Source organism: Polypterus senegalus, chromosome 1 (genome assembly GCF_016835505.1).
Source record: "Polypterus senegalus isolate Bchr_013 chromosome 1, ASM1683550v1, whole genome shotgun sequence".
NCBI classification, from domain to species: domain Eukaryota; kingdom Metazoa; phylum Chordata; class Cladistia; order Polypteriformes; family Polypteridae; genus Polypterus; species Polypterus senegalus.
The window spans coordinates 96723075-96746694 of record NC_053154.1 but is presented as its reverse complement, the minus strand read 5'-3'; the positions used below and the strand labels follow the sequence as shown (position 1 = coordinate 96746694).

At 37.7% G+C, this 23620-nt stretch overlaps 1 protein-coding gene across 3 annotated transcripts in view; it reads right to left on the bottom strand.

The window, feature by feature from the left end:
* The window catches only part of ano3 (anoctamin 3), a 398850-nt gene that overhangs the window by 104402 nt on the left and 270828 nt on the right, over positions 1–23620 (bottom strand). For all 3 annotated transcript variants that reach the window (XM_039753659.1, XM_039753677.1, XM_039753668.1), the window contains one exon: positions 23101–23232. In XM_039753659.1, coding sequence (XP_039609593.1) covers positions 23101–23232 — 132 coding nt within the window. The remainder of the gene's footprint in view (positions 1–23100; positions 23233–23620) is intronic.

Here is a 23620-nt window from a genome sequence, read left to right as displayed (position 1 = left end):
AACAGACAGGTCTTAAACACAGCTGAACTTGAGGAAATTCTTTCCACTCAACTAAGTAAGTAGTCTTCTGCCTTCTACTGCAACTGTAAGAGTAACATATTACACAGTGGCAGCCTCTCTACAGCAACCTGCCTTGATCTTAATGAAAATCAGACTTTTCCTGATGAATGCTTTTTCATTAAAATCAGTACACTGGGAGCCAAGCTGTTTCATGCTTAAAGATTGGTAGAAAGAAATAATGATGGCAGCAGGTGTTATTTGAATTTTATATAAATGTACCTAATAATAAGGAGCACACAATATTATAGCACAAAGCACTTAAAAAAGATTTAGTGCCATGCTTGGGACAAACTGAAAAAAATATTTTCTTAGCTGGCATGAAAGCACATTGGAATTATTTAGGAGAAGCTGGAAATAACTGCTGCACCCCTCACTGGAAAAAATACTAATAGAGAATGCAGCAAAATGTGAAATCTGTACATAATAGGAGATAATAAAATAAAACGTGAGAACTGAAAACTGTGCAACATTTAATGCAACTGAAAATGTAAACTCAAAAGAAACATGCCTGCAAAACACCTTGGGGTGTTGCACGTGATTCAAACTTTAAGTATAAATAATTTAATTTAGGTAAAAATTGATATACAGCACAAGTCTTAGCAGAAATAGGGCTGCATGTTTTATACATCAGTAAATAGAAACAATGATTATTGTATTACATATTTTTCATCTCTAGTGTTCTTATCAAGTGCTACTGCTACTGTGATCACTACTGTGATTGCTAACAAACATGTTTAGCTGCAAAAATGTGTTTGGCTGTGAGATATCAGCGAAACAGCATTCTTTAACAACCCCCATGCCACTCTCAGCTACTTGTTAGATAAGCATGAACATAGACCTATAAAGCCAGTCAAACATATAATTGAACATACAGTAGGAACTTACCCTGCAAAAATGTAAAGGGGGACCAACTGCCTCTGCTAATTACAAGATGGTATTGCTGCCTATATCACCAAAGGAGTGTGTGTTCAGCTTATTGCTAACTCTCAACTGGCCTGATGTACTGTACATTAGTGTGGACATGTTAACGAACATCTCACGATAGATAGACACTCCAGTCAGGATTGGTTCTAACTTTGTGCCTGATGCTGCCAAGATATGCTCCATCTACCCTCAATGTTGGCATCTGATGAATTATTGAATTGGAAGGAGGGGTATATGGTTATACTGTTATTTTAATATTTTAACTATGATTACTTTAGTGCATTTTTTTCAAAGAAAATAGGGTTATAAAGTCATTGGCTTAGAAGGTGTTATCTCTTCAAATTTTTCAAAGACTTATTTTAATAAGCCATTTGTGTGCAGACCAAAGAATGATTTAGAGTAAATGTATGTATTAATGAAGACTGTTTTGTAAATTATTTATAAAACAGACCTCTGCCCTTTTATTTTGTAACAGAATGCTGTGATGCATGCTCCTTCTTCAAACATTAGGTGAAGAGATAATAAAAAGACACAATGGACAAGTTTTCTCCTGCCTGGTTTCTCACTCAAAGAGGTTTTTATCAAACTTGTCAGCCAGTCAGTCATTTTCCAACCCACTATATCCTAACAGAGGGTCATGGGGGTTTGCACAGGGTGCAAGGCAGGAACAAATCCTGGACAGGATGCCAGCTCACCGCAGGACACACACCCACACACACACTAGGGACAATTTAGGATTGCCAATGCACCTAACCTGCATGTCTTTGGACTGTGGGAGGAAGCTGGAGCACCTGGAGGGAACCCATGCAGACACGGGAGAACATGCAAACTCCATGCAGGGAGGACCCGGGAAGCGAACGCAGGTCTCCTAACTCCAAGGCAGCAGCACTACCACTGTGCCACCGTGCTGCCTTTCTCTCTTTAATTAAAACGTTAATTTCTACCACAATTCCTATCATGATTTTAAACATTTTAATTGTGTCACTATCTCCATTTTCTTAAACTGAAAAGGCTTAACTCCTTCATTCTTTCCCCATAGCTCATCAGCACCAGCATCAGACAATTTGGACTTCTCTGGACTTTCTCTAGTGCTGCTACTTCTTTTTTCTAATATGAAGACCTCACTAATTAATTACAAAACTTAAGTATAACCTCTCTTTACTTGTATATCACACAACCTCCTATATAGCCCATCATTCTTTAATTTTTCTGTACACTGTCTAAATTTAAATAATGACTAAGTCCACTACAACTACTGGATTATTCTCATAAAGGACACTTTCAAGTTTCAAACTTTCCATTCTGTATTCAAATCTAACAGTTCTGCTTCCTATGACTAGTAAGGTCTAATAAATCAAAATTTAGTCCCTCTGCACCCAGGTTACCAATTCTGACACAGAACAGAAATCCAGCACACAGCAGCATAGTTGTCAAGGCTGGGAACAAAGTTTTCATAATTGCTGACTCCATAGTGCAGTATTTTACAATTCCAAACTATGTCAATCTTGCAGTTAAAGTTAATTTCTTTCCGGGCTGAACATATCCGACACAGAGATGAAATTGGACCTTTTGGCTGATGGCTAGGGATCTGCACTGGCAATCGGAAGGTTGCCGGTTTGAATCCCGTAAATGAAAAAAAGGGACTCTGCTCTGTTGTGCTCTTGAGCAAGGTGTGCTTTGAGTAGTGAGAAAAGTGCTATATAAATGCAAAGAATTATTATTATTATTACCTTATTGTTGCATGTCAGTATTAACACTATCAATTTGCAGCAATTTGAGATTTTGAAGAGGAACCATATCTTGATGCAACAAAGCTAAAAGAAAATTTTGAAATTTAATTGTGTCTGACCCATTACCAAGATTATATAGAAGGGATGTGATTTATTACATATTGCATTCCCTTCATTGTTGGTTAGAGAGCTTGTTTACAAATAAAAGCATAGCCTCTGTAAATAATTGTAATGATTTTCGGGAAAGGTCTGGATTTTTCAAGAGAGATGGTTTTCATCATAACAGGAGGTGATCTTTTGTTTTATCTCAAAATATGGCAGAAAAACTGCCTTGCTAACTGGTCATAGCACCATCCAGACCATAGTCTTGAGATCTGAAATCATAGGCTGTTGTTTTTCCCACCAGTTTCTATCCTGTAGATGTTACCCAGAGTTCTGATGTGGGGAATCTTATGAATTTTCTCTTGAAGCACAATCTAAATCATCTGATTACTAAAGAATAAACAACATAATTAGACCAAGACTTACAATCAGGGTACCTGTATTAGTATTTTAATTCAAAATAAAATAATAAGCATAACAGCAGTTCAGACTCATCTGTGTAGTTTAAAATGTTGTTTACTAAACATTTACTCTCTTGGAAATAAAGCTGCTTTGGTAAAAAATATCATTAAGTACAAAATATGATTTGAATCTACTTACTGAAACCTGACCCTATTTCCCTTAGCTGAGTCATCACCAAATAGTTAAACATTCTGTTGTGATGTGAGATTTTGCATATAACTTGATAAATATTTTGTATGTTTTTATTTGTAACTTAGACAAAGCAATGTAATATTAGTGTTACATTATTGATAATAACAGCAATGGTTTGATGATTTAAGAACCCCTTCCCCCCTTTTATGACTGAGTCTCTTTGAAATTTTATGATAGGGTTGGGGGAAAGTGCCTAAAACCAGTTTGGCAAGTGGTTCTCTGCTAAAGTCTTTCAACCCCCATAGGAAAGCCAATCTGCCTAACTGCCAAGCTTTACCTTAACATATGGTTTTGCGGGATGGCAGATGTGAAGATGTTCTATTCCCCCATTGGTCTGAAGTATGGCTGTTTGGAACTGGCTTGTATCAGAAGCCTTTAAGTACCATGATGTCCTACTGGCTCTAGGAGTTGTGCAGAGAATTTATAAATTTGCTTGCTTAACCTCACTCTCTCTCTTACCAAACTGCTGAATGACCATCTCACAGCATGAACTGAAAATGATAGCACAATGAAGAGCACAGCTCGGCAGCCATATTGAGACAGGCATGCGGCATTTTCTGAAGAAAACTGACCACAAATAATGCCTTAACTAGAAACATTTTAAGTAACTAACAAATCTGTGTGCCACCTGAAACTACACATCACCATTTATCAGGTTGTATGGTTTCCAATATTCAAATGTACTTTGCATATTGTTATTATTTATGAATATTATCAATAATACATTGTTTAAATTGTAACATAACTCCCGCTTGTCTTTTACTACACCTAATTGCCTGAGGTTATAAATGTAGAAGGGAAGTTGGGGAGAAGTTATATGGTACAATATCTTATAAGCAATAGTAAGTCTGTGTGATTTGAGGTAATCTGACAAAGGCTACACATTAATAATACAATGGGAAAGTAGAGTAAAAATATTTCTCTACCAAGACAAAACACATTCCTTCTTAAATCAAGAGAGTAGTTGAGCAGCTGGTCTTGGAATAATTCTAGGTGACGAACTGCAAAGCACCTCTTAAAATTTTGGTAAACTAAGGGGTTTTGACCCCTGCATGCTTTGCTCGCCAACCCCTGTGCCTGCGCTACGCGCTAGCCTCTTTGTGGTTCTGTCGCTCATATATGGGGATGCAGATGTACAATTTAAACAGATTTTTATTTTCATGGGAATTTGTACATATGCATATTAGAATTATTTTACATTCCAGTGAGTAATTAACCATTTTAAAAAAGAGTAAAACGTAATAATTTGAAAGTGAATTATGTTTCATGTTGCGTTAGAGTTATTCATTGTGTAATACGATTTTGTTCTGTTTGGCTTTGAAATTAGCGCACAAATACTTTTTAAACTTACACCTTTCCTGTAAAACTTCAGTAAAAACAATTTTTTTGAATAAAATTTCGTCAATATCGCATTGAATTTTGATTCTGTGTTTGGACTTTCATCGTGACAACGCAACATATAACTGCCCGTGATAGAATTTAGTTTCTTTCTCTCTATTAAATAAAATGACTTTTTAGAATGCTTGGCTCTGAGATTTGTTAATTGTCTTTGCAAAAGCTATTCTAACAGGAAACATTTTAATACGAATTGCATACCAAGATCTCCTTTGTTGTGTAATGTTATCCGCTGAGAGATGTACTACATTATCTTTCTTGGATACATCCTTCTTTCTACAGTAATTCATATTGTGGAAGACCAGATGGTGTTAACGATTGTAGATATTCTTTGGGATATTGTAAGTTGATGTTTTCATCTTCTGCATGATCACCACCAACTGTTTCAGCACAGTCTATTGATACACATTTAACCAATTTGCCATGTAGCCGATCAACATTTTTCCCATTAATTTGTTTGACTTCATCGTTTCTCTGTGCTAAGATTGCCCCCGTACTCATTTTTTCTGTTGATAACCCTTCGTGATGAAATTCTTCAATAAAATTTGGACATAATACGTCTTTTTTAATTGGGAAGTTAAAGTGAGGAAAACGTTAAAATTTATAAGAGCCGAGGGAGCAGAAATTGTGTCTGTCAAAAGCATTCACATGAATGAGAGGTGAGAGTCATTCAGAATTGACTTTAAAATTCTGCTTATGGTTTATAAAGCCTTGAATAATCTCGCCCCATCTTATATATCGGAATGTCTGACACCTTATATTCCAAATCGTAACCTCAGATCCTCAAATGAGTGTCTCCTTAGAATTCCAAGAACAAAACTTAAAAGAAGTGGTGAGGCGGCCTTCTGCTGTTATGCACCTAAAATCTGGAATAGCCTGCCAATAGGAATTCGCCAGGCTGATACAGTAGAGCACTTTAAAACACTGCTGAAAACACATTACTTTAACATGGCCTTTTTATAACTTCATTTTAATCGTAATTTAACTTAATCCTGATACTCTATGTTCAATTCATCATAACAACTATTCATGGTGGCTCTAAAATCGGTACTGACCCCTACTCTCTTTTCTGTTTCTTTTTCCGGTTTCTTTGTGGTGGTGGCCTGCGCCACCTCCACCTACTCAAAGCTTCATGATGCTCCAACAATGATGGACGGATTAAAAGGAAGAAGTCTACGTGACCATCATCATCATCAAGCCCTTCCGTGAGAACCCTAAATCCAAAGAGGACTGTTTCATTTATGTTAGGTAGAATGCCCAGAGGGGACTGGGCGGTCTCATGGTCTGGAATCCCTACAGATTTTATTTTTTCTCCAGCCGTCTGGAGTTTTTTTTGTTTTTTCTGTCCCCCCTGGCCATTGAACCTTACTCTTATTCGATGTTAATGTTGATTTATTTTTTATAATTATGTCTTTCATTTTTCTATTCTTTAATATGTAAAGCACTTTGAGCTACTGTTTGTATGAAAATGTGCTATATAAATAAATGTTGTTGTTGTTGTTGTTATTACCATGTGCGTGGCTGCATATAGTTGAGAGGAGTGTGTGACTTGAAAAAATCTCATGGCCAAAGTCTCATCTCGCGGGACTTGAAAGAATCTTCCAAAAGGTCTTGTCTCATCGCAGGAATTTTTTATATAATAAAGAGATTTACATTGTTTGAGGCACTCATATTACATATTTAAACAGATTCCAGCTAGTTTACAGACAACCAGTGCCATAATCATTGTTCTTGAATCGATTTGGCAGCCTTTTATCTGATTTAGTTATAAATAATAATAATAAATCTTTACATTTATATAGCGCTTTCCTCACTACTCAAAGCGCTCATAAAATATGACCATGCAGTATTTTTTATAAACATTGATGTGGAAACTGACACTTTTAACAAATGTTTACATATTTTTTAAATTCAGTAGGGTTTTCTCAGATTGTCAATAGTCTGACTCAGTCATAACCACACATTAGATTTAATTATAACAGAGCTGAAATTAAAAATTAAAAAATTACTCCATTAAATTTCTGATTAATATGTTTGATTGTTTTTACACTTACCAATACATTCTCAGAATAAAACTAGAACAGTGTGGTATCTAAATTCAGCATCAAAATTAGTGTATATTTTGAGAAACATAAACATAATTGTAAAAAACAATTTAGATCAGCTAAAATCAAATTATAATGTGACTTTAAAAGAGGCTTTGGAAACAGCAGCTCTCATTAAAACAAAAGCAAAAACAAACTCACCCTGGTTTAATAAAAGTACTCAAGCTATTAAATTATAATGTTGAAAACTGGAGAGTAGATGGAAAGCAACAAAGATGTAAAGCTACTGAACTGCATGGATGAAGAATGTTAAAAAGTATAAAAAAGCTCTCTTTATAGCCTGCTCCATCTATTATTCTAGATTAATGGATAACAACGCAGACATGGGGAGAACATGCAAACGTCACGCAAGGAGGTCCTGGGAAGCGAACTCAAGTCTCCTAACTGCAAGGCACCAGCACTACCACTGCGCCACCGTGCTGCCCGTGGCTAATATAACAAATGGTAATTCTAAACTACAATAGAAAATAACTACAGACGTTAACAGTGCAGACCTTAGCATCACCTCACAAACTTAGTACTAGATTGGCAAACCCTGTCTTGCCTTACACATAACACCTTACCAAATTAAAATTATTAACATCATAGGAAGTTGTAACTTTAATTTCTAAAATGAAACCTAGTACTTGTTCCTTAGTCCAAGTCCCAACAAAACTAGTTAAATATTCAATGGGTGTTCTCGCAGCACCAATTCCTAGCATTATCAATAGTTCATTACTGAATGGTGTTGTTCTTGATAAACTAAAGGAGGGGGGTGGGTGGCTAGTTGGCCAAGGTTTCAAGGTTTCTCTGCTGCCAACTGGCCATAGTTCAACAATAAATTACTGGACAGATAATGTTGGTTATATTTATGTTAATCATTTTCTACATTGCTTTCTGTTTGTTTTAACAAATCTGTATCTTTATATGTAATAAATCTATATTTAGTAATTAGTATAACCTACACTTGTATATTATCTAAGAATTTGTTTATAGTACTCTTCCCCTGCACTTAGTGAAGATCACTAAAAAATCTATTGTATTATATGACTAATAATTTACATTTAATTACATTAAAGTTCATCTTACACAGCTCTGCCCTAGCCTATAGGCTGTACATGTCCCTCTAACAATTTACCTGATTCTCTATTATCTGCTCATCCACCTAGTTTTGTACCACCTGCAAACTTAACCAGCTTGTTGTTTAAATTCCTATCCAGATCATATACATATCTATACTAATAAAAGGCAAAGCCCTCACTGATTCACTCACTCACTGACTCACTCATCACTAATTCTCCAACTTCCCGTGTAGGTAGAAGGCTGAAATTTGGCAGGCTCATTCCTTACAGCTTACTTACAAAAGTTGGGCAGGTTTCATTTCGAAATTCTACGCGTAATGGTCATAACTGGAACCTATTTTTCTCCATATACTGTAATGGACGTTAGCTCGATGGCCGTGGGGGGTGGAGCTGCGTGTGACATCATCACGCCTCCCACATAATCACATGAACTGACTGTGACTGCAGTACGTAGAAAAGAGGTCCCGAGAGGGACCGCTACAGTATATGTAAACACATATAAACATGGCCAACAAGAAGGGGGGTCCGAAAGAATCGAAGACTAAAGCTACATCCAAGCTGCGATCAGCAAGCCCTAGTTCGAGATACGGCCTCTCAGAGACAGACCTGGATCAGATGGGCGAAAGTACAGACTCCTCGGGACCACGGTCCGCTACATCGTCGCCGGCTGAGAGCGAAAAGGGGCGAAGGTGCGATCGTGAGTGCAGATGTGGATAGCTCGCCGATTGGAGAGGATTACCTGAAACTGGAAAAGGCGGGAGGTCCGCGGCTTCAGTTACGCAATACGCGGGACTGGAGCAGCGGGACACCGCTTCAGCAGAGTCTGCTGCTTCATCTACGGCACAAGAAGGCACATTTCAGCTATCTGAACTGAAAGTGTTGCTCGCTGAGCTCAGGCAAGATATAAAGAAAAGCGAGAAGGCTAATGAGAAAGCAACGGCAAAGGCACTTGAGAGACTGAAACAGGAATTAAAACAGGAAATCCAACAGGCAAATGAAAGGCTGCCAAGAGGTACAACTGAACTTCGACAGGTGCTGGGTAAAATCGAAGAGCGCATTGAGAAAAACTCAGTTAAACTGAGCACGCTTGCTGATCGATTGGAGCATCTTAGTGAGACATTCACGAATCGGATCGAAATAGCCGAACATCTAGCTGCCAGTGCCGAGGAAAGAGCAGTAAATGTCAGTTGAATGTAAAAACTCGGAGAAAAACTTGGAGACAGACTGGCTGCTTTAGAAGATGGGAATAGAAGGTATAATGTCAGAATTGAAGGCCTGCGGAGAATCGAGAAAGTTTAAACCCGTGAAATTCGCAACTGAACTTTTTCTAAAATAATCGGGGCGACTTTAAAGCAGAATCTGAGATAGCAGCGGCTTACAGCGACGCGGATCAAACACCGTCAGACCCGACCAAGATCTTTTATAGTTCGTTTTGAGCGATTATCATTTAAGTTAGAGGTGATGGAACTCCTCAGGAAAAAAAAGGAAGATATTATATATGAAGATTGCCACATTCGCGTCTTCCCTGACTTCTCTCCAGCAACAGCTATTAAACGCGCCGCCTTCTATAATATTAAACAGCGGCTACGGCAAGCCAATGTCAAATACGGCCTCCTGTATCCGGCAAAACTGAAAGTGGAATGGCAGGGTCATTTCTATGTTTTCGCTAGCAAGGAGGAGGCAGAAAATGAGTTAAGAAAGCTGATCCCGGGACTATTCTGATACATAATTGTGAGTCATGGCGGTAAATGATAAAGCTAGGATTAATAATCTACTGTCTGATCTATTTGTTTTAAAATACGGGCTTTTTATCAGCATATATTCTCATATTCTTATATTATTATTACTTACTTATTACTTATCATTACTTAGTATTACTAGGGCTAAATGTTTATGTTTTATTGTGCTTAATTACGTTTTCCTCCTCTTTTTTCTTTTCTAATTATTTCATGTGTACCCTAAATGAGACTGTTCAATATCATACCCTTGGTTTGCTGTTATTGCTATTACTGCATTAAGACTTGTTATGCTTGTTTTGGACACATCTTTAACACCATCACCTGGGTTTATTATCTGGGGATATCATCTTAATGCACTAAAATTGATGAAGATTATATGTATATGTATGTATGTATATGTATGTATATATATATATATGTATATATGTATGTATATATATGTATATATATATATATGTATATATATTAAGTGCAAAATTCTTTTTTTTTTTTTTTTTTCTTTTTCCTCTTTTAAAGACTATATTGGTAACAGATATCTCTATCTTTTAACCTTAAAGCGCCACTGCATGGGGGCTTGATGTGCTTTGGACGTGCTCTGTCTCTGGGTATGTCAGAGGACTGGGACTGCATGAAGTGGGTTTTAGCCTCACCTGGGGAGGCAAAAAGGGAGGGTGGGGGTTAAGGGGGGAAGAGAAAGAGAGCAGGCTTGATCTATACCTAATCTATCATCTCAATCTTTATAATTATAACTATCAACGTAATAATAAGCTGCATGGCAACAACTCTTGGGGAATAGGAAATTAAGACCTAAACTATTTCACTTCCAGTTAAGACTAATATGACACCAAAAACTCAGAATCAGTGTCTCCATGATGGGACAGTTAACTTCGTAAGCTGGAATGTTAAAGGCCTGAATCACGAATTAAAGAGAAAGAAAGTACTTTCTCACCTAACAGGTCTAAATGCTAAAATAGTATTTTTACAGGAAACCCACTTACTAAGTAAGGATCAGTTCCGGCTGAAAAAAGACTGGACTGGCCAAATGTTCCATTCTAGTTTTACAAAGAAAACTAGAGGGGTGGGAATTCTCATACATAGAACAGTACCATTTGTAGCATCAGATGTAGTATTGGATCCTGAAGGGAGATATGTGATGGTCATGGGAGACTTATCTAACTGTAAAATGATTTTGATAAATGTTTATGCACCTAATGTTGATGATAAGGAATTTATACAAAATTTATTTGCATCCATTCCCAATCTGAACACTCATAAACTTATAATGGCTGGGGACTTTAATTGTGTTCTAAATCCACTTTTAGATAAGACTTCCTCCACAGGGGGAACGGCAACTAACACCGCAAAGATAATTACAAAGTTTATAACTGATCACAACTTATCAGATCCCTGGAGGTTTTAAACCCAAATTCAAGAACATATTCTTTCTACTCACCAGTACATCATTGCTACTCAAGGATTGATTACTTCTTTATAGATAATAACTTCTTGCCTAAGATTAAATCTTGTAAATACGATGCTATTGTTATTTCAGACCATGCTCCGATGATCTTGGAGCTGAAATTACTAAGCCCCATACACTCACCCGCAGATGGCGTCTCAATCCGCTTCTATTAGCTGACGAGAATTGTACTGAATTTATATCCAAACAAATTGAATTCTTTCTAGAGACAAATACATCCCCTGAGATCTCTGCAGGAATACTCTGGGAAACTCTTAAGGCCTTCTTAAGAGGACAGATTATCTCATATCTTTCCCACAGAAATAAATCCGAGCGAAGAAAGTAGCAGAGATAAAAAGCGAAATTACTAAAATAGATGAAGAACATGCCAGACTACCAAGCGAGACTCTACATAAGAGGAGGCAGGCTCTACATTCAGAATTAAACCTCTTGACAACTAAAGAAACCGAACAACTAATTTACAAATCCAGACATCATTATTATGAACATGGAGAGAAAGCTAATAAGCTTTTAGCGCAACAAATTCACAAGCAAGATGCATAGCGCAATCTCGTAATTACTAACACGAATGGAGATAAAATCATCGAACACAAAAATATAATGTACACTTTTAGAGACTACTATAAATCCCTATATACTACTGAGTTTAAAGAAGACAATATACAATCTAATGCATTTCTGGATAAATTACAGATACCACAAATTGACGCTATTAGTGTGGAGGAGCTCGATAAACCTCTGTCATTATCAGAATTACTGGATGCTATAAAGTCACTCCAAGGTGGAAAAGCAGCAGGCCCTGATGGCTACCCTGCAGAGTTTTACAAGAAATTCTCCGCTCAGCTAGCTCCCTCCTATTAGCAACATTTACAGAAGCCAGAGATAACCAATCTCTTCCACAAACCTTTCGCCAAGCACTAATCACTGTCTTCCAAAACAAAATAAGGACTTATTACAATGTGCATCATACAGACCAATTTCACTTCTGAATAACGACGTTAAAATACTCTCTAAAATCATAGCTAGAAGGATGGAGAAAGTGCTCCCTCAGTAATATCACAAGACCAAACTGGATTTATTAGGGGCCGACACTTATCTTCAAATCTTCGACGCCTGTTTAATGTAATATACTCACCAACTAAATCAAACACCCCAGAAATATTATTATCATTGGATGCAGAAAAAGCATTCGACATGATTGAATGGAAATACCTTTTACTATTTTGGAGAAGTTTGGGTTTGGCCCGAACATTTGTGCATGGATTAAATTACTGTATACTAACCCAGAAGCTTCAGTTTGCATCAATAACATTTGCTCAGACTACTTTAAACTAGAACGTGGCACAAGACAAGGATGCCCTTTGTCACCACTGCTGTTTGCAATTGCCATTGAACCACTGGCAATACATTGTCGAAATACTGATCAGATAAAGGGGATTAGCAGAGAAGGACTGGAACAGAAAATCTCATTATATGCAGATGACATGGTACTGTATATATGGACCCAGAAAATTCTGTGCCTGCAGTCTTAGCAGCACTCACAGAATTTCAAAAGCTCTCTGGTCTCAGAATTAATCTGAATAAAAGTGTACTCTTTCCGTGAATTCGCAAGCATATAATATTAGATTAGACACCCTTCCTTTTATCATTGCAGAACAGTTTAAATACCTCGGGGTAAACATCACAAGTAAACATAAAGCTCTTTATCAACAAAATTTTGTCGTCTGCATGGAAAAAATTAAACAAGACTTGCATAGATGGTCAACCCTTCATCTCACACTAGCTGGAAGAATTAACACTGTTAAGATGAATATTCTTCCTAAGCTCCTTTTTTTATTTCAAAACATACCAATATACATTAATAAATCGTTTTTTAAGCAATTAGATTCAACAATAACCTCATTTATTTGGAATTCTAAACATCCACGCATCAAAAGAGCGACCTACAAAGACAAAAGGCAGAAGGCGGCATGGCTCTACCTAACTTCCAGTTTTATTACTGGGCAAATATACAGTCGATAAGAACCTGGACACAAATAGAAGAACATACACAGGCATGGACCGCAATAGAAGTAAAATCCTGCAGTACTTCTTTGTATTCCTTGCTTTGTGCTCCAATAAACACACGTTATCGGCAATACACTAATAACCCAATTGTGCTCCACTCACTTAGAATCTGGAACCAATGTAGAAAGCATTTTAAGACGGAGAAGCTTCTTTCTGTGGCACCCCTGCAAAAGAACCACCTCTTTCAACCCTCACAAACATGTGCAGTTTTTACAGCTGTGTTTGGGGTTCTTCCAGAGGGTCTTAAAGTGGAGAAAGACAAACAAATTGTGATTGCATTCACTACACTTTTGGCACACAGACTTATTCTGATAAACTGGAAGAACCCAAACTCTCCTCTTTTAAGTCAGTGGGAAACTGATGTGTTATATTATTTAAAATTGGAAAAAATCAAAAACTCAGTTAGAGGATCTGTGCAGACTTTTTTCAAAAGATGGCAGGACCTAATCAGTAATATTTTGAAATAAGTTTATAAAGCACAGAGAATTTGTTGATTTAGGTATTTTTTAAAAGCCTTAAATTTTACACCGTTTGGCTTGCTCTCTCTCTCAAGGGTGGGGATCGATCTGTTCTTAGCATAATTCTTTTTTTTTCTTTTTTTTTGTAAAAATGTGATTGCTATGTATTGATTGTAATAAAATTAATAAAATATAAAAAAAAAAAAAAAAAAAAAAAAAAAGAAGGAACAGCTCCCAAAGAGCGCTGAAGAAAACGCAGAATACTTTATTCGCGAGATACAAGTTTAATGAGAAGACACGAGGTATAAACAAGACTTTGGATCACTTTGTAACGGAGTTTAAATTGCTGTAGCGAGAAACTTTTAAGTGCCGGGTCTTAGCTAACATTAAATAAAGCCGTGGACATCGCAACATCACACAAGAGAGCAGCTCACGTGAACTCACTGAACGCAGTACGAGTGATCACTTCCATGCATCAAACCTGTTCAAAAAACGCATTACACAATTGACAAGGTAGGAAAAGAATATGCTCCGAGTTGAGCTCCACAGCTAATGCGGTCTTGTGGAAGCAACTTCGTCACGCTGCCACCAAATACTCACAGAAAAATCCACAAGTTAATACACACGCTGTCTCAAGAGTTTCTCCACACTCAATGTATTCTTCGCGTCCCCTTTATACCCTCTGATCTCCCATTTCAATTCAGATGCCTCCAAATTCCAGTAAGGCTCTGCTGCGCGATGACAAGTAATAAGTCTCAGGGACAGACCCTACAAAACGATGCCATTGATTTCAGGCAAGATTGCTTTTCTCCTAGACAACTATACGTTGCATTCTCAAGAGTGAGCTTGCGCAGCTTTGTCATATTACAACCGGAGTGCAGCCAGAAACTTAAGTGCCGGGTCTTAGCTAACATTAAATAAAGCCGTGGACATCGCAATATCACACAAGAGAGCATCTCACGTGAACTGACTGAACGCAGTACGAGTGATCACTTCCATGCATCAAACCTGTTCAAAAAATGCATTACACAATTGACAAGGTGATGGCTTTATATGTCGTTCATTTATAAAACAGCGGAGAAGCTGTGTAAAGGCTGTTTCACAAAAAGCCAGCGGAGCATCTTATATGAGCAGGCAGTCAGCTAAAGAAGGGAATCAATAAATATCTATATAATCGTAATAAACGAGCAAAAAATAACGTACAAGCTGTAAACGTACAAGATTAAATAAAGGAAATGGGTACCTGAACAGTAAAGTAAGTCTCGAATAGCTACACAATAACTATAAGAATCGTAACAAACGAACAATAAAACAGTACAGAACCGCGAAGCAAGGAGAAACTATAAGCCTTATATGGCATTCATTTATAAAGCAGCGCAGAAGCTGTGTGAAGGCAGCTACACAAAAAAACAGCAGAGCGCCATACGCTGAATGTATTCCTGGCATCACCGTTATACCCTCTGATCTCCCATTTCAATTGAAATGCCTCAAATTTCCAGTAAAGCTTCGCGATGACAATTAATAAGTCTCAGGGACACAACCTACAAAAGGTTGCCATTGATTGATTGCTTTCCTCCTGGACAAAACTATACGTGGCATTTTCAAAAGTAAGATATATATATATATATATATATATATATATATATTATATTATATTATATTATATTATATTATATTATATTATATTATATATATATATATATATATATATATATATATATATATATATATATAGTGAACGCTGGCCCGGACACACACAGACAGACAACATACTTTCACCACACACCATTTATTAAGCAATACTATTTACAGTTTGTGCTCACGTGCACCCCCAGTGCCTCTCGCACCGATCCCCAACTGTCCAGGCCACACAGTCCTTTTGCCTTTCTCTCCTGGCCGCCTCCAGTCCTCACTCGAGCTCTGTCCACTTCCACCCGACATCCGCCAATGACTGGAGGAAGGCGGCCCCTCTTATAGTAACCCGGATGGGCTCCAGCTGCTTCCCAGCACTCAGTCTTAGCCACATCCCAGTGTGACAGGGTGTCCCCTGTCGTCTTCCCCCCAGCACTTCCTGGTGTGGCGGAAGTCCTGGGCTCCAGGGTTCCTCAAGCACCTGGGCGCCGCCTGGCAGTGGCCACAGGCCACTACAGGGTTGGGCTTCCAAGCCCTCTACCCGTGGCCCCCAACATAACCAGGACGAACGCCCCCTCGCGGTCTGGAGGAGGCACAAGCCCTCCTCTGGTCCTCCTGGGTGTCCAAGCCGGGCTCCTGCCCCGGCCGGGGACCACACGGGATATTCCGGCATCGGGGCACCGCCTGGCGGTGGCCACGGGTCCCTACAGGGCTAGGCTTCCAAGCCCTGTACCCGAGGCCCCCAACATAACCAGGACGGACGCCCCCTCGTGGTCTGGAGGAGGCACAATACATACATACACACCCCGATCTACATTCTGTCAAATAAACGAACCACACACCGTGGCGCAACATGAGAGGCTTCGCCTCTAGCGCTGACGTCTGAGGTTCGATTCCTGAGAGGGGGTGGAGTGAGTGTGTACTGCCTGATGAGCCCAGAATTAGGGCGAAACATGTGCCGCGTACTGTTTGCATTATTTGACAGTAAAACTATTTCAATATATTCAATATACAGTGGAACCTCGGTTTGCGAGCATAATTCGTTCAGGAAACGTGCTCGCAATCCAAAGCACTCGTATATCAAAGCGAATTTCCCCATAAGAAATAATGGAAACTCAGATGATTCGTTCCACAACCCAAAACTATTCATATAAAAATGATTAATACAAAATATAAAGTAAAAATACAGAAAACAAATTAACCTGCACTTTACCTTTAAAAAGAATCATGGCTGGTGTGAGTGAGTTTCTAAATTCATGTGGGATTCCACCCAACGGGACGACACGCGGAAGAGTGTCCCAAAGCAATTGCAGTCTCCCAGTGCTGTAGCAGTTCGCCGTATAAGTGCATCCAAAAAGATCACAAACATGCTATAAGCGCCTGCCGTCAATGGGTGATACAAGGAACATTATAAAGATCCCGCTACAATAAATAACAGCGCTGTTGCTGTTTCAAGCTGAAGGCGGCTGGTGTTAAAGTACTGAGACTCAGCTTCGTGTTGTGGGGCGCAAGATGGGGACTCGCACTTCACGGCACACACGTGTGCGCGCACACACAAACACACACAGTCACAATGCTGTAGTAAACAGTATACGCTCGTACGGATGTTGACTATATGAGTGAGGCACACAGACTCAGACGGAGAATAGGAGATAATTGCCCTCAAGAGAAGAGAGAGATGCGCTGCGCGCGAGCAAGAGTGATAAGGAGGGAGAGAGAGAGGCGAGTGTGAGCGAGCGAGATAAGGAGAGAGAGACACGCGGGAGCGAGCAAGAGAGATAAGGAGAGAGAGAGAGAGAGGCGAGTGCGAGCGAGATAGATAAGGAGAGAGAGACACGGAAGCGAGAGATAAGAAGAGACAGAGAGAGAGAGATGTGCTGTGCGAGCAAGAGAGATAAGGAAAAAGAGAGAGATGCGTGCGCGTGAGAGAGAAGAACCATCAGCTCAGTTGTGATCACATGACGCTCAGCAGACAAAGTGTATCCATACTGCTGGTATTGCAAGACATCGCTCGTTTATCAAGTCAAAATTTATTAAAAATTTTTTCTCGTCTTGCAAAACACTCGGAAACCAAGTTACTCGTAAACCGAGGTTCCACTGTATATATATATCAGCGGTTCCCGATTCATTTTACCCTCGCACCCCCTTGGTTTGAGAAGCATGAAAAAATATGAGGTTAACACAGAAAAACAGATCACCAATTCAAGCTTTATGAATAATCGATTCGCTATCAATAATTGTTTTGGTAAAGCCGTACTCAGTGTAATCCTCCTTCCATTTTATAATTTTTCCGCCACTAGCCATGATTAAATAAACGGTAAAAAAGTAAGAGTGAAGCGAGGGTGACTTATTCAGGCAGGCATATATATGACAGCAACACTCATGACAATGTCAATCATGTTACGTTATTATTAAAATGTTTCCCCTTCTTTTTCATTACTTGTTTAACAGACTACTTCTCCGCTGCCAGGCGCGGGTATTTTGCTATATATATATATATATATATATATGAATGACCTCCAAAGAGCGCTGAGACTTTTGATCACGTGAACGAGTCTGCAAAAAATGGGGTCTCCTGCCCAGCGAAAGTCGAGCAGCCAGCGCGCCGGCACGCTGACTGCGCTTCTGCCTTAAGTCAAAGTGAGCACTTTTAATTTTTTTCATCCTCCCCCTGAGCTATAGCCCAGACAAGTGCAAACACGGGACCCCTTTTCTACACTGCGGCAAACTAATATTAAGGCGATTTGCACTTTCTTTTGCACGTATACGATTATGAGGTCGTCAGCTCGGATTATGAAGACACGCACAGGAGTGGAGGACTGATAGTGCCATCACAGCCGATTAATGGCAGGTACGTCTCACCAGTCTACACAAGACCCACCGTGACTGTCCCCAAAAGGTGCTCATATCATCAGCAAACACATCTCTCTATACTATATAAAAGAAAAAGGCAAGTTTCCTTTCTTTAAACCTTTTTTCCTTTTATCCCAAACCAAAGCCTTTCTCTCCTAACACTGCAGAGGACACAAAACTAATTTTCTTTAACTGCTGGTAATGCCGGTAAGGCACATTACCAGAGGCAGAAATCTGGACGTTCACATAGAAAATGTAATTTCTATACCACAGCCGTCGTGTGGTGCCTTTCAAAAGGGATCAACTACCGAGAGATGATCCATATACATTTTAGCTGCTATTAGTACTACTTACCTGTTCTGTTACACCATCTTTAAAATGTAGTTTACCCACAACCACTCCAGTAGTGCTCAATGTACCTGTACTTCTTAAAACGTTAATGTTTTACTGTTTAATAACTTATAGACTACATTTTATTATTTTTCCCTTGCACTCAGTGACCAAAGCTATACACACACATAGACACATACATATATATATACACATACTGTATATATACCTGTGTGTATGTTTGTATGTATGTGTGTGTATATATGATGTAGATATGTATGTATATAGATATGAAGATATGTATGTGTATATATATGTATATGTATATATGTATATATCTATATCTATATATCTATATATATATATATACACACACACACATATACACATATATATTTAAGGGCGCTGTGTGAAAAAAACATCTGGACTATTTTCTTAAGTCAACTTTTAGTGAAATCTTTTAGTTTCCCCAACAGTCCTGATTAAAAGCGCAGTGTAAAACATGTACAGCTTAGATCAGCGGTTCTCAACCTGTCGGTCGCAGCCCCGTCAGGGGTCAAGTGATGATTTGCCAGGGGTCACCTAAGACCATTGGAAATATGGGTTTTGTCTATTCTAATGTGTAAAACTTGTTATTGTACAAATTTTTTCCATTCGTAGTTACAAGTTTTTTACTATAATTGTCATTCGAGGATAGATGTTGCAGAGAATTGAATCAGAATAGTTTCAAACGTTTTAATTGTCGTAACTTTATTATTTTTAAATGTTTACATTACTGTACATCGAACGGTGTGATGTTACGTAATGTCACGCCATTGCGGGGATTTACACACTTTGTGACATACTTGAAATCACATCCGTCTCTAATTAGTAAAGTATAAACAGACATTTTATAGTCCGTGTTATTGAAGCTATTGTTATATAATATTTTCATTAGCGAACCAACCCATGACAATGGATCATGTAGAGAAGAATGTTAAGAAAAGAAAATATAGTGACGATTTTTTACAATATGGTTTTACTTCAATAGTTACAGCAGGAATTGAGAAACCGCAATGTGTTATTTGTAATGAAGTTCTATCAGCCGAATCTATGAAGCCGAACAAAACTGAAACGTCATTTTGATAGCAAGCATCCGAGCTTTGCCGGCAAGGATACCCTGTATTTTAGATGCAAAGCTGATTGAGTCAAGAAAGCCAGACTTGACACTGGCGGCAAGTACCACCACAGTTCAATAAACAATGAAGAAAAACAAATAAACGTAAGTCATAAAGACAAAATTTCATTTATTTGTAATTAGAAATAAATATTTCACAATATATAATTACATATTGTTTTTGTTATTAATTACTACGCTTTAAATTATGCTCAATTTGTAACAATGAAAATACATCCTGCATATCAGATATTTACAATACAATTCATAACAGTAGCAAAATTACAGTTATGAAGTAGCAACAAAAATAATTTGACGGTTGGGGTCGCCACAGCATGGGAAATTCTATTAAAGGGTCACGGCACTAGAAAGGTTGAGAACTGCTGGCTTAGATGGAAGTGAGATGTCCATGCTAACAATTTCTCTTGCTTTCTCTTCACAGCCAGTGACAGCCTGCAGCCCCTGCCATGTGCACTGCGAATCAGTGCCATCAGAAGCTTCCAGATTGTCTATGTATTGTCTTTTAACTTCTCTGATAAAGTTCCCATGTTCATTTTAGGATATTTTGAACACATCTTCATTGTGTGAATGAAATCTAGCATTCTATGTTTTAATTTAGTAATTATTATTAATCCATTGTAATGGATTAAAGCACTTTAGTTCCTTTGGCCTGATACTGCTGCAATTGACTCTGACTCACATGAACCCTTAATGGTTAGGGTTTTTAAATTGATTGGATTATGAATCTAGGATCTTGGTTTACATGTCACTGGATTTCCCTGTCTGACAAATATAATGCATGGCATGCTCTGTATGTTCATTTAAATAAATATATTTTTAGTTAGGTTTGATTAGGAATATTATAGAAGAAATGGTAGGTATAAATTATTATTACCATCTCTTATTTTAGTTATGCTGAATACCAAACTGGTACAAAAATAATAAAAATGCAACTTTTTTCACACCTGCAACTTAGTTACTTAGGATTTTGGGTGTCAGCTCAACTTGTCTTTTTCCTTGCTTGTGTGTTTTAGTAAGAGAGCCATAGAAAGGTTTGATGGCATATGGTAAGCATATTTGTAACCTTTAATGTTACCTGCAAGAATATGTGAATGCTGCTTATAATTAATTGTGATTTATTCTTATACGAGTGGTTGTATTTTCATATCCAGTTGTCTATGCAATTTTTTTAAACTATAACATTAGTTCAAAATGTTTAATGCTTTAATGCTCAATATGCTATACCTTGATATTTAAAAGAAGTTAAGTATTTCTTTAAGAGTTAGTAGACTCCCAAGAGTTTGCATACTATATTTCCATATGGGAGAGTGGCAAACCACAACACTGCTTAGCTCCTTCACCCTTGAGGGTCAAGAAGCTAGTTCAATAAATACATTATTGAGGTTAAATAAACTTCCATTTTTAAATACAGAAATATGGCTATAAATGACAGCAATTCATCTGGGGAACTACACAAATAACCTTCATGTTTAACAGACATGCTGTCCTTAAATGAGTACAAATATGAACAAATCATAAAATTACTGTTGTCCTGTATACTTCTTAAAGAGCTTTAGAATATAGTTCCTTCATGATCTTCTCAAGCAAAATTATCCTGTCAGAAGTATATAATAGCTCAATTCACATTTGTTTACAGTCTGAAACATGTTATTTTGATTTAATGTTGTTTAAATTTTTAACATTTTGGTGACAACATCTTGTCGCTATTCTGCATACTTCTTTTTCATGGGTACTGCTACAGTACTTTGTGTGTGTGCTTGTTGTTTTATCATGGTCATTAGTATTTTGGTGTTCTGAATGCTGCATGTTCCGGTGTCGATGATGCACACTTTGCGCAATGTGTGATGTCTTTATATTTGAGCTTTAAAACATAGCTATTTGCAGAAACCTATGTCCAAACTATAAATAGTTAAAAGAATGACTCTGCATTATACGTGTACTTGAGCAATGAAATAATTAGTAAAATAAATATGGTATTTAATTTTCAACTTTGAAATCAAAGTTGGTTTTGCCCTTTCAAATTTGATGAATGAACAAATGACTCAACAATCTTTTTAAATAGTCCTTAAAAAAGATGCAACACTTGTCCAATTTATATTTGAAGTATTACACATAGCAAGTAAAAATGTTAGGTTTGAATAAACAATGGGCGGTCTGAAAATCGAAAGTACACATGAGAAGGATTTAGGAGTCATAGTGTACTCTAAGCTATCGACTTCCTGACAGTGTTCAGAAGCCATTAAGAAGGCAAACAGAATATTATTTTATATACTATAGCACGATGTGTGGAGTACAAGTCCAAGGAGGTTATGCTCAAGCTCTATAACACACTGGTGAGGCCTCATCTGGAGTACTGTGTACAGTTTTGGTTTCCAGGCTATAAAAAGGACATAGCAGTGCTAGAAAAGGTCCAGAGAAGAGCAACTAGCTTGATTCCAGGGCTACAGGGGATGAATTATGACGATAGAATAAAAGAGCTAAGCCTATTCAGTTTAAACAAAAGAAGATTAAGAATTGACATGATTGAAGTGTTTAAAATTATGAAGGGAATTAGTACAACGGATCATCAAGAACACAGGAACACAGTTGGAAACTTGTTAAGGGTAAATTTCACACAAACAGGAAGTTTTTCTTTACACAAAGAATGATAGACACTTGGAATAAGCTACCAAGTAGTCTGGTAGACAGTAAGACTTTAGAGACTTTCAAAACTCGACTTGATGTTTTTTTTGGAAGAAATAAGTGCATACGACTGGTGAGCTTTGTTGGGCTGAATAGCCTGTTCTTGTCTAGATTGTTCTAATGTTCTAACACAACTTCTCATTACTTTATACTGCCAAAAAAATAAAAAAAAAAACTGATATCAAAATTAAAAACATCTCTGCTTTTGCTGGGGGTTCAAACTTTCATGGAAGGTCTTCTGAAAGCATTATTGCACTTGCTTTTCTTTTTTGATTAGATTGTGTTTTGTTATTTTTTTGTTTTTTAAATAAAATTAAATTAAACTAAACAAGAAATCTCTGCCTTCAGTAAATTCTTATAGTACTTGCTGAATTTGGGTCTGCAATACTCAGCATTCTTTAGTGTAAAAAGTAAGTACTTTATTTACAACTCTCTTATTCACCAGTAGATGCAGTAGTCATTGTAGTACCTGATTACTATAGTACAAGAAAATGAAACTGGGGTCTACCATTTAGAGCTTTCCAACGAGAACATCAAACAGAGTAGTAGTACAAAATCAGTTTTGATGCCACCTTTCAGTTGAAATACTAACACAAGGCATAGTTAACTGAGATAAAGGGCGTGCTACACTCTATCCCTGTAATGACCTACTGATGCATGCGGGCCTGGCAAAATGGTGCGGTGTAACAGTCTGTTTCCTCAAGGTCTGGCAAAGCTTCCTTGTCTAGCTTCATGGGATTTTTTGGCAGCCAACTCTTTAGTTGTCGCATGTGACGCTGACACCTAATATGAAATATATAAAAGAAGGAAAAATAAAAACACATAGTGAATAAAACAGCAGTAAGCAATCAAGCATTTCATGAGTGCAGATGTTTAAGATATAATTTATGAAGGGGATTTACTACTGGAGTGTCAATATTGGCTTCACTCTTTTGTGGTTTTTCTTCCAACATGTGTTGATATATAGGCAACTGTTCAAGATATGCTTAATATGCTGACTGTTCCTTTCTTCAGTGCTTATTTACATACTGTTGTAGCTTTACTCTTGCGGGCCAATGTAATGCAACAAAAAAAAAAGAAATTCCCAGTTCACTGGAAACTATCCTAATATTCACAACAGCAATACATATACTGTAGACAAGGTAGGTTTTATTTTGGAGGACATTTAACC